Source organism: Haliaeetus leucocephalus, unplaced genomic scaffold (genome assembly GCF_000737465.1).
Source record: "Haliaeetus leucocephalus isolate CR32 unplaced genomic scaffold, Haliaeetus_leucocephalus-4.0 Scaffold92, whole genome shotgun sequence".
In the NCBI taxonomy this organism is placed as follows: domain Eukaryota; kingdom Metazoa; phylum Chordata; class Aves; order Accipitriformes; family Accipitridae; genus Haliaeetus; species Haliaeetus leucocephalus.
The window spans coordinates 10,316,829-10,329,242 of NW_010972528.1; the positions used below are offsets into that span (position 1 = coordinate 10,316,829).

The following is a 12,414-nucleotide window of genomic DNA, read 5'->3' on the forward strand; positions in this document are numbered from 1 at the left end:
AACAGATTAATTGTGTGGTGAAACATGTGCAGGATCCAAAAATAATCCTACGGAACCTTTGATATTCCATTTGGTTTAAAAAGTGTGAAGTGAATGATTAGAATGATAAAAGAAATTACCGTGTAAGAATAGGCATAATAATGAACTAATTAAACCATACAGCAATTCATTTCTAAAATATCTACTGCACAATGGATAAAATAGGTTATCAATAACTGTTTCAATGGTAAAATAAAAAATGCTGGAAAATGTTTTCAATATTTTCATTAAGCAGTATGCTCTGGAATTATAAGATGTTTCATTTCATTTAGTTTGCATGAAAGAAAACTATAGCTTGTTTAGAAACGTATAGGATCAAATTGCAATTCACATTGTCCCAGAGTGACTGTCAAAACCCCACTACTGGCTGCCAAAGCATTAGGTGTTGGGGTACTTGTACTGATGCACAGCCCTCACTGTACTGGGGAGCAGCACTATGAGGTGCAGAGGGGCATACGCCACAAACTCCTTAAGAAATCTTATTTAAAAAGGAGGTGGGGGGCATTCAGTGGGGAAATGGAGTATAGGGTGCAGTACAGATTTTTAAGAAGCTGCGTGGTAAGTGTGAAAAATGAATAAAGAAGCCCACAGCACTAAATATAAATAGATATTTAAGAAGTACAGAGATTTGATAAGGGAAACTAAAAGCAATAGTAAAAATATGCATGTGGCTATTAGGGTTATGGAGAACAGGGTAAAATTCTGTAGATCTGGCAGGTTTAACAATTGGTATCTTGCTAATACTGGACAGGAGTGGATAAAAAATTATCAACCATGGCATAGAAGACTAAATCTCTTCTGTTCTCAGAGAGAAGCATGAAGTTTTTTAAAAGTATTTTCCAATGATACAGTTCTGCCATTAAGAAAGGAGGCTGTAATGCTGTAGCCCACTACATTTTAACATTTTTTGGAATGAATGAGACTGGATAGCTCATAGATAAAGTCTTAAAACCCCTCGTTGAAGAGCTCTCCAAATCATTGAAGTTCATTTAAAAAAAACAAGTCTTGGAACACAGAGCAAGTTCCAGAGCACCCACAGTAGTAAAAAAGCTCTGGCTGTTCTACTATTTCCAAAAAGAAAGAATATTAAGACCTTGAAATTATAACAGACTACCCTGACATCAGTTTTGGGTAAAATTTCAGAATGAATTTGTTAACTAATTAAGAATTGGTAACGTAGTTAATTCAATTTTATTTCATGAAAGTAAGTTTTATCAAGTTTCTCACTTTCTCTCAAGGCTTGTAAAAGTTCCATGTGACAATCCCTGTCACCAAAAAGGAGCAGCATACAGAGACAAGTGGCACATAAACTGGCAGTTCCACAGCAGTGCTTTCAGCTCCATCTATTTGGTATTTCATCATTATTTGGAAGAGTATATTAAATCACTGTTGATAAAATTTACCAATTGCACAAAAATGATAAGATGCTAAAATGCATGGGGAGGCACTGATTAGTCACTTTGTCAGGTGGGCTTTTTTGAACAATATGAATTTTAAATCAGCAAAATGTAAAGGAACAAATATGAAAGGTGTTGAACTGGCCTAGGATTATGGTAGAGAAGCAACAGAATATAAGCTGTTAGTTGATTGGTATAGCTATGGATGTAAACACAGTCTTGAACTGTGTAAGATTAATATCAAGTTGAAATTTCATCAAAGCTTTAGTGGGTACCCATAATTTAAAAGGACATTGAAAAACTGGGAAGGGTGTTCCACACAAGAGTGAGAGAAGGTGAAGAGGTGATTGGTTTGCTGTCTGCAAGTACCTTCCTTGGGGAATAGGAGAGAAAAGTGTTTAATCTAGGAGAGAAAAGTGTAGCAATGTTCAGTAGTAGGAAGCAGACTCTGGACAAATTCAAGCTAGAGAGAGGCACACATTTTGAGTAGTGAAAATACTTAACCAGTCAGTTTACCTAGCGATGTATTGGATTCTTCTTCATTGCTGTGGTTGAAACAGAATATGTTTAAACTAAACCACCTAAGTTTTGTTTCAGATTGTAGTTATGGTTTGATGCAGGAATTATCATGTGAGGGTCTTTGGCCTGTGTTGTACAGCAGATCAGACTAGATGATCATAATTGTCCCTTCTGGCCTTAAAATCTCTAAATCTATTTATACTCTGGCTGTGGTCTCCTTGCACAGCCCGTAGCAGATAATTCCTATGACTAGTATGATCAGATTGCATTCTGAGCAGGACTGGTGATAGCTTGCATAGATTATACATCTGTGTTGTTTATACAACCTACTATACAAATAGACCTGTTTCTACTGGGCAACAAGTCTGTTTCCAGTTATCTACCAAGCTTTTGTGCAGATTTTACAAGGAGCATTGAATTTTTATTGTTTTACTGTATCCTAATATAAAATAGTTCTCATGAGATGTCTTGTGTCTTGTAAACCAGAGTGGTAGATAGATCAGAGCTGTGATTATGTTGCCCAGATAAATTATTCTCTATAAGATTTTTTTTTTTTTTTTTATTGTACACACTGGAATATTCTCTCTTTCTACTCCGTTGTGAAAAGGTTTTCAGGGATGCAAACGGCCAGAGATTCAGCAAGATCAGGATGGTCATTGCCTTTGTGAACAATGAAAAATGACTCTTGGATATGAAATGCAGAGAATTATTTTGAAAAAGTCATGTTCCCTCACTCCTACATGGCAACGTTAATTTATGTGAACTGATATTAAGTGTTAAATAACTCATCCAGACACTGCTCTTGGCAATACTACCAGGGTAGTCATTACACTAGGATGAATTCTCTGAAACCTTTCTTCAAAGTACGAGATACAAACAGGTTGTCTTCTAACAAGAATCATAGGCTACCTCTCTTGTCCCCTCTAGTATTCTTTGGACATATAGTATTGCAGTTGCTAATAGAGTCCTGGGAATTAGCGGTCCTTTGGGTTTTGCATTGAAACCGGCTTGGGTTTTGGTTAGTTTGGTTGAGGTTAGGTTGGGCTTTTTCCCACAGCAGCTTGTAACTCTTTTTGTCATTGGTATGGGGACTTGTACAGGGGCATAGCTGGTTGTTAATTTGAATGGATGAAATAGCATCTAAATATCTGCACAATTACTGAATTTAGGAAATACTGATACACTGAATTTAAAAGATTCAAAGACGATTTACTCCATCCTACTCCCTTCTCCCAACGCTTGCCCTTGAAATAGCAGCAGTTAAGATTGCTTTGAAGTAAATTAATCACTGCCAATATTTGGATCTAAAAGAGAAGAGAGAGGTTTTGAATAGTTCCCTTTGAACAATGTTATTTGGCCAGTTCTGTATTGCAAACGTGGCACAGTGTGTTGCTACATGTTGAGTCCAATTTCAGACCGTCAGCTTTAGATCTTCTTTCTAGCCATGCAAGAGGTGGGAGCTCCACAGAGGCAGTGTACCGAGGCTAGGAGAGGTTTGAACTTTTTATCACACACTGTCTCAGTGCGTGTCTTCTTTCAGTCCAACGCTTATGGCGTTGGTGGCGAGCTGTGTCCAGATCTCCTCTGCTGAAAGGAAGCTCACTCAGTGAAGAGGCCTTCGAGCGGAAAATGTAAGGACTTCAAGGCTTAGCAATTCAAAATAAGAGTACATTGTTGTGCCCAGTCCTTTAGACAGAAGGTGCTTTAGAAGTACAAATATTACTAGTATTTCTTCTAGTTAGCATATTTTAAGTCATTTATACCCCTTTTTACATATACTTACTTCTTTGAACAGCTCTTGCTGTTTAGCAGCATCAGTGGAGCTGGTATTACAAACTTCTCTTCCCTGGAGAAGTAGTTATCCAACGGTTGACATAGCGCCTGCAATGCTGGGACACACTTTTTAATGGTGTCACTTGATGTGCAATGCAAACACACACTGAACTATCATTAGAATAAAAGGAAGTGCTCAATATAATTGTGTTAAAGATTTCCGTAAAGGCATAGGGGATGCTGAGGAAGAGCTTTTCAATTAAGAGGAGTGAAAACTCAAAAGTGAGAGCATTTAACCTTATAATGTCTGGTACTTGTTCTTCACCAATATGATTACTTCTTAGGCAACACTTGAAATACCCAAGTTGTGTCAGAGGTCACTAGTGACTGTTTACAGTAACTGGTAGGACAAGCATCATAATAACAGAAAACAGCTCAAAAATATTGCAGTATGTACATGCTATAAAAACAGCATTAATATTTGTCCACGTTCTGACTGGCAGCACAGCTGTCAGAGTTTGTACACTCCCAAACAGCCCTGCAGAAATGCAAACAAATAGACAGCCAGTGTCTTCTGTCCCCTTGCCCCTACCCTAAAATGCCTGTGATGAGTAGGTGTGTTCTCAGACTCTCACCTGAGACCAGGGAAGCCCAGACAGACGTGATCCATCTCAGTTTAGTGATTCTTGCAAGTCGGTAGGAACTGTTTTCTTTTGCACATTTCCCACTGAAATGCAGCCCCTACTTCTTGTTGGTGGAGCGCCAGAACTTAATTAGGTGATTGTGGAAGACTCAGAAGTTGCACTGAAATGTTTAAATCTGATTTCTTCTGTTAAGCTGTGTGGACCCAGGCCTGAAGCATGAACCATGCTAATTACTATCTCTTCCTCTGCTGAACACCTCTTGTTTGAGGTGCTGCACTTTTCTCCTCTAAAAAGGACGATTAATGTGGTTGATGTAAAGCTGTCATGTCTCACCGTTTAGCTTTAGGATTACATTATGGATTTAGAATTTCCACTACTTGTGATTTACTTCAGCCCTGTCTGAATTGCAGCACGTATCCAGCTACTATTCATGGTCAGTAAGCCTGCTTGCACAGTGCTATATGGTCATTTGGGTGTTCTGGTGTTGCATCTCATTAGTAAATTCCTGCGATCAGTGAGAGGAGCAGCTTCCCAAGTATTTACCAGCCTTTCAATTGAGCCTGTAGCTTAAATAACAAAAGTTTGAAAGCCTTTCAGTTTTTGAGGTTTTTTGAAAACAGGTAACTTTCCAGCTGGTTTGGTGAACTACATATTATATAGCATTTTTACTGGGGAAGAAGTTTTCAAAACAAATATTTCCATTATACCATTTGGAAAAGGCTTGCCTTTGTCTTTTGGATCATTTAGGAAAAAAGCTACTTAAAGAAAAGGGTTTCTTCTTGTTGAGCTGCCTCATAGAAATAATTGCCAATATTGACAGCTTGCAGGTCTTTCAGATTCCTGTCACTTTCAGTGAGGATTTCCGTACTTCTTCCTTTAAAAGGAATTCTGCACTGCTAACAAGTCCTCTGCAAAAATTAAGATGTACATTTGCTTAGATGTACATTATTTTTGGATATGTCTTTATGAATGTATATGAATATTTATTATGCATGTAATATCTTCTACCTCTTTTAAAGTATAGGAAGAACAATAAAAGTTTAGTGTGGGATTCAAATATATAGTTAATTCATGAAAATAATCTTATATGTTTTAAAACTGTATCCAAGCTAATCCTAGAAAAGCGCTTATGGTAGGTAAATTACACGTTTTACTACTTGAGCATTAGAAATGCCATTAGTACAAATTTAAAGGACTGCAAAAAACAGTAGATAATGCTAATTTCAAATACAGAAGCTAAATATATTTTGTACTTTTTTTATTACTCGATTTCTTTTTTATTTTATTGACTACTTTTTATTTTAACTATATGTTCTTACATGCTGCAATCATAATGTAGTGTAATAATATTAATATTTTATAGAATCTGTATTTATAGTTCTTTATTTAGAAACAATGCAGTAGGTCTGCAGATCTTTGAATCCTTCTGGAATGGTGCCCTCCAAATAATGATAAATTACTTGTGCAGTATGCCATTTGCTAATTATATCCATGATTTACTGCAGAGCAAGACTTAAATCATTCATTTCAGTCTTGCGTAACAGTGCCATAAAATTTTTAGGTTTAAAAATGGTTTCCATGTGTATAATTTAAACAAATTTTAGAGCAATTGTATACACAAAATATTGCAACCATCCATTTGTTACATTCTTTGTCTCTCTTTTTTTTTAAACTTGTACTTTTAATGATTACTGTGGTTGAAGTTGTTATGCTTCATTTTCATAATCATAGCTTTTAATTCTACAACAGTTTTCTACATGTTAGATTAAGAAAAAGATGGCTAATTGTGTGTAGATACCATGTCATTCCTGAATAGCCCCACATTCTGGAAACCCATTTTAGAAATAGACTTTATGAATTAGTCTTCAATTAAAAGCATTTCATTTTTAAAAATGAATTATTATATCTAAGATCTTCTTGTTTTCAAGCAGCTAATGTTGATTTTTTTTTCTTCACTCATCCGTACACCAAAGTACAGTTAACTCTCTCTCTTTATATTTTTCTCTTTATCCATACCTATAGGTGAGAAGCCTTACAAGTGTCCGCATTGTGATTATGCTGGTACTCAGTCTGCATCCCTCAAATACCACTTGGAACGGCACCATCGGGAGCGACAGAATGGAGCAGGACCACTCTCTGGGCAGACTGCAAGTCAAGAACACAAAGATGAGACATCAAGTAAAAGTTCAGTGTTTATTAGACCAGATATATTGAGAGGAGCCTTCAAGGGGCTTCCCGGTATTGATTTCCGAAGTGGCATGGTCTCACAGCAGTGGACATCAGGAGTGCTGCCTTCTGGAGAGCAGCAAGGACAAGCAGCTGGCATGTCATCTGAAGTATCTTCAGAAAATATGAAGGGTTCAGACATATCTTCCAAAGGAACACACTTCTCTGAACTTGGCCGTGCTTACCAGAACATGGTTGGGAATGGTGTGAACTTTCAAGGGTCTTTGCAAGCTTTCATGGACAGCTTTGTGCTAAGTTCTTTGAAGAAAGAAAAAGAAATGAAGGATAAAGCTCTCTCAGATCCACTTTCAGCAAAAGCTCTGGGCTCAGATGGTGGTGAGGAAAAGATAAATAGCAAGTCCTCACAGCGAAAAACAGAAAAGTCACAATATGAACCTCTTGACTTATCCGTAAGGCCAGATGCAGCCTCCCTCCCAGGTTCATCTGTTACTGTGCAAGACAATATTGCTTGGCATGGCTGCTTATTTTGTTCCTTTACAACTTCGTCTATGGAACTAATGGCTCTGCACCTCCAGGCCAATCACTTGGGCAAGGCTAAACGTAAAGACAACGTCATAGGGAACAACAAAGACCAATCTAGAGAAGCTTCAGCCTCAGTTAATAAAGTCAGCTTGCTCCCCTCTTCTGTGCAGTCCAGCAAGGAGGCAGTAGTTTCAAACATGCTGAGCCAGGTGGACTCAGCTTCTGAGAAAATGACCCAAGGACAAAATAAAGAGACCCTGGGAGAGCAAAAGAGCACTGCTTGGCCCAGCCACGTGGAATCCACTTTTTGTAATTTTACAACAGACTTCTATAAGCAGTTTGGTGTTTATCCTGGTGTTATTGGCACGGGAACACAAAATTCTTGCACCAGTAATGAATCCGAAATAAAAACACAATCCGAAGATGACCCAAATATTCTGCTCTCTGACTCTGTAAATAAAAGTGCTACTGATGACCTTTCTGACATAGCTTCATCTGAGGATATGGAGTCTTCCAAGGAAGAAAACATTGAAGATGAGGACATTGACACAGAACCAGATATTATGAATAAGCAGTTGTCTGCCCTAAATAAAGAAAGCAGTGAAGGAGGCGACAATATACAAAGTGCAGTCACCTCACAACCAGCGCAAGGGCTTGTATCACCACTGCCGCAAGCATCAGAAAAGCAGTGGCACAGTCAGAATCTTCTATCCTCCCATGAAACTGCACAAGGAGTGATGAAACCCGAACAAGTTCAGGGTCCACAGGTCCTGGAGAAGCAGATGAACATGTTGTCAGTCCTAAGAGCTTACAGCTCTGATGGCTTAGCAGCCTTTAATGGACTTGCAAGTAGCACAGCAACTAGTGGATGTATCAAGAGACCTGACTTGTGTGGTAAGTTTTAGACCTTCTTTTAGACCATTTCAGAAAACACTTGTGCAGAATCATGAAGCTGCTCTTTAAATATACTTAGTCATGTTTGTTAGTAATACATTTTTTAAAATGTTAAACCCTGTGGGCCAAATTCTAGTCTTATATGTGGTCTACTCCATTGAAATCAGCAGTGCTGCATGCATATACTTACACAGGATTTTAGAAAGAACTTGCTTTTTAAACTAGAGTAGCAGCAATATAGACTATCTGTGCTAGTGGCATCTGAAGGGGATACTTACTGGTTTAGCATACTCAAAGGAGGAAAAGGTTTTAAAAAATTTACATGGTAACTTGCAAACTTTTCAGTATTTTGATACAAGAAAGAACCCAAGAAAAACACTGGATGCTTTGCCAAGCAAATCTTGCTTTCTCTCTCTCTTTTCCTTTTTTTTTTTTCTTTTTTTTTTTTTCCTTTCTTTGAATTGGGGTGTGTTCAATTACCACAATATTAATGAAATCAAAGGCCAAGTGCATGGAATGCATCTACCTGTGTTGAAGAGCCTTTTTGTTGTTGTTTGGTTTTTTTTCTTTCCCTCCCCCTTTTTTAATTATATTTTTCTGGTTTGTTTCAATGGCACCCATATAGTAGTTGCCCTTGACCATTTTCACTACTCTTAACTAGTGGTTGTACAAGTTGTGATTTGCCTAATTAAGAATATGCCTCCAGGTAATTAAAGAAACAGCAACACACCAAACAAACAAAACCACCTTTTAAACTTATTAGTCTCTGATTTATAAAACTGTAGTTTTGCTTCCTCATGTTACACCCATCACATCTGACAAAAATGAAATTTACATCTATTTTGAACAAATGAGAATGAGGATTTTTTCAATTTATCTCCTATTTTGTCAGCATAGTTCTTGTTTGAAAGAGATTTTAGAGTGTAAATCCTCTGAAAAACAGTATCACTTTAAAAAGCAGAGTCAACAAAGGACACAAAAACTCCTGTAATGCTCGTTTCACTTAACCTTCAAACTAATCAGAAAACTCATTGTCAGAGCTAAACATGCATAATAAAATGTATTCAAGTTAAAAAGAAAAAAAAGAAAAGAAAATGTGATCAACAGTTTTAAAGCCTGACAATTTAAAATGAAACCCTAAATCTGCAAGCACTTAAGAGTGGTTACCCTAGTTAACTTAAGGTTAGTGGGAGCTTTGTTTGATTTTACTAGGATAGTACCTGTGCTTAAAGGCAGAACCCCTTCTTCAGACCTCTCTCTGCATTTCCAAGTGTATTAGTTGGTCTGATAAAAACGTCCGATTTTGCCTCACAAAGTTTCTCTCACTTGTATTCTTAGAGCATTTTGGCTTCACAATATTGTCATTACTTAAACTGAATCACGAGCCTAAGTATCTGCATGGCCTTACTTGTAAACTTCTGTGTCTCAATGCACTAAGAACCAATTCAGATGGTTGGAAATATTTCCAGGTTCTTCAAAATCAGCAGTTACATTACTGTTATCTTCAAAATAGTTGATAGTTGCTTTAATTTGCAGCTGGTAAAATCCTAGTTGGATTTTTTTCTTCCCTATTTGTGGAGTACAATCAATCAGTTACAAAAAAAACCCAAAAAAGGCAGCACAGAAATTACTCTCTAAACAAACAAGTAAAAGAATTGGAAAACTAAGATTAGTTGCTTTGTACAAAAATATCTTTATACTTCTTCCCAGACATAAGATTTTTAAAACAACAACAGCAAAAAACCCCCTCTAACATTATTGAAATGAGGTCATGTTACTTCCATTAGTTTTTTGTTTCATCTTCCAATCAATTCAACAGACATTTTATGATGGCTTGAGTTTGTATGATTTTAAAGACCATATCCCTTTCACAAGCTCTGCCCAGTGATAATGGATTTGACTTGAAGTATGAAGGAAAAAAAACCAACAAAACAACAGAAGCCTGTCTGTTCTACTTTTTAAGCCATTTTTAAATGGAAAATGCAGTGCGAGTCCTTTCTCCCCCCTCCAAAAATAGCTTTTTAAAATTCTTTACTGACATACTATTGAGTGTTTGCAGAATATAAGTATTAAGGTTGACTAAATATTTCATTTTTCTTAGAATCTCACAGCAAAAGTGGATGAGTATGAACAACCCCTGTGTCAGTAGTTCTTTTTTTATTTGGCTGGCTTGGACACCGCCCACTCAAAAGCAGTGTTTTGGGGGAGTTTTCATTTTCACAGTGACATTTTGTACTGTGAAATCACACTCCATCTGTGCATGCTTGTGCAGGGAATCTCACCTGATGTTTCTGCGTTTGCAGATTAGCCATCAGGAGCACCCTGTTCATTTATTAGCCTTCCTTCCCTCTTGCACAAATCCCATGACCTTAGTCATGGTTCCTTTTGTCTCTCCTACTGCCTGAGAGATCAGAAAACTTGAGACCCACCTCCAGCACCCGATTCCAGGGCATGAGTCTTGTGTTCCTTTGTATTTTAGGAATCTCTGTGCATTTGCCTTTCTTTTTACAGCCAGTGATGTGTGGGTTGTTGACATCTCAAGAGAGAACACTGATACACTTGATACAGTCCTTGCACAATCAAGACAGCAAGGCATGGTGCTCTTTCTACAGTCAGAATACAGTGGAAATAAAATATCTCAGCTTCAGTTAGCTGAGATTGCATCTTTGATTGGCCACGCTGATTGAGTTAAATTTCTGGCTGCATAAAAACAAGCTGGGATTTTCAGTGATCCATGTGGATCATTTTTAGTTGGCAGATTTTACCTTAAGATAATGGATCAGGTTTTAAGCACAAATCTTGGCACAGAAAGGGTTTAATACCTCAAGGAGAATGCCGTGAACTCACATTGTTGTTTTGGAAAGTTACCACACGTGGGGGAAGCAGTCCTCAGTTTCCCTGTATGTAGAATGAGAGAGACCGATGATGTACACATAATTCATTTATGCTCCTATCATGCTTCAGGCTGTACGGATGAAAGACACAATTAGAAAAGAACCATAATTACTGCATAAAACAGAAATTTCCATGTCAAAATGCTGCTGAGAAAAATCAGAAATTTTTGTAATTTTTCTCCTTTACATATATAGCAGAATAGAAAAAGACGGAAAGAAAAAAATACCATTGATGAATTTAAGAGTTACTCCTGAACTGTACTTGGTTTTGGAGTCTCAAGTGACTATACCTAGGAGCCGATCTTGTTAATCTTTGCTACCACGCAGATACTAAGAAGAAGACAAGGCTTTCCGTGCTGCTTGGCAGCCAGTAGCCCAGCGTGGAGGGGAAGCCCAGGGCCATGGCTTGGTAGATGTCTTGAGCATCCACGTCCCTTGCTTTCACAGCCCTTGCTCATTCAAGAAGTTACGCTTGGAGGTTCTAGACCTACTTTGTATTTTAGTTTTGGAAGATCTGTTTTCCGTTCTGTTTATGCTCTTCTCTTTCTCTGCTTGCCTTCCCATGTACACGTAAACGTATCGCCGTGATGTTCTGCCTCCTGTTCCAAGTCATTAATTCACACGTGATTTGCACAGCATCTATTTATGACAAGACCCTTTCCTTTCTCTCTTTCCTCCCCTTTAAATTTTTCTGCTTTGTGTCTAAGATGGTAAAATTTCCCTACTTGCATTTTCTGCTTGGGAAGTACTTAGACTTTCAAAGAAGAGCTGGTGGGCTACAGAACTATTGGCCAGAGATAGTCCTGGGTGTTAGCTGGTTGCTTAATGGGTTAGTGCTATTGAACCCACACTGAATGATGTCCAAAAGTATTAGTTCCATGTTGTCTCTACAAATTTAATTTGCTTCCATTCTCGCTTGCTTTCCTCTGCAATGAATGCTGTTTTCTCCTGCGTAGGCTCCACCCCATTATTACTTCTTCCACTGTATGAAAACAGGGCAGGGACCTTCTGATGCATGGTAGGAGCTTTGGAGTTCTGATCCTGCAAAGGGCTGAGCACTTTCAGTTTCCTTTGGAGCAGAAAGTGTTCAACATTGCACAGAATTATTAAAATGTTCAGCATTGTAACTTTCTGAAATACCTTCCAAATGTGGAACTGCAGCACAGACAAGAGGGCTGGGCAAGGGGAAGATCAATTGTGGCAGATTATTACAGCTTTATTGTCACATAATTATAGTGTTCTACCCCAATGTTTAAATAGTGAATTTAGTTGTTGCAAATTGCTTATTGCCACAGGTGTCAAAACCAAAAAGATTATAATGCTAACCCCTTCAGAACTACCACCAACATATAAAAAACAGAAAAAGATTTTTAATTGTCTGCGGTGGCTTCACTTGAATCCTTATTGCAGCTCTTTTAAATTATGAAATCCATATTAAACAGAAGCAAAAGGCCTGGTATATCCAAGCTCTAGGACAGCTACAAGGCAATGGAAGGTCATCCTACTGCAGCAAATTGTAGTACTCCTGCCCATTTAAAGTATCTT

At 37.8% G+C, this 12,414-nt stretch overlaps 1 protein-coding gene across 1 annotated transcript in view; it reads left to right on the plus strand.

The window, feature by feature from the left end:
* The window catches only part of ZNF536 (zinc finger protein 536), a 69,438-nt gene extending 58,195 nt beyond the window's left edge, over window positions 1-11,243 (plus strand). The window contains exons 3-4 of the mRNA XM_010585084.1: window positions 6,395-7,975; window positions 11,197-11,243. Coding sequence (XP_010583386.1) covers window positions 6,395-7,975; window positions 11,197-11,243 — 1,628 coding nt within the window. The remainder of the gene's footprint in view (window positions 1-6,394; window positions 7,976-11,196) is intronic.
* The last annotated feature ends 1,171 nt before the right edge of the window (window positions 11,244-12,414 follow it).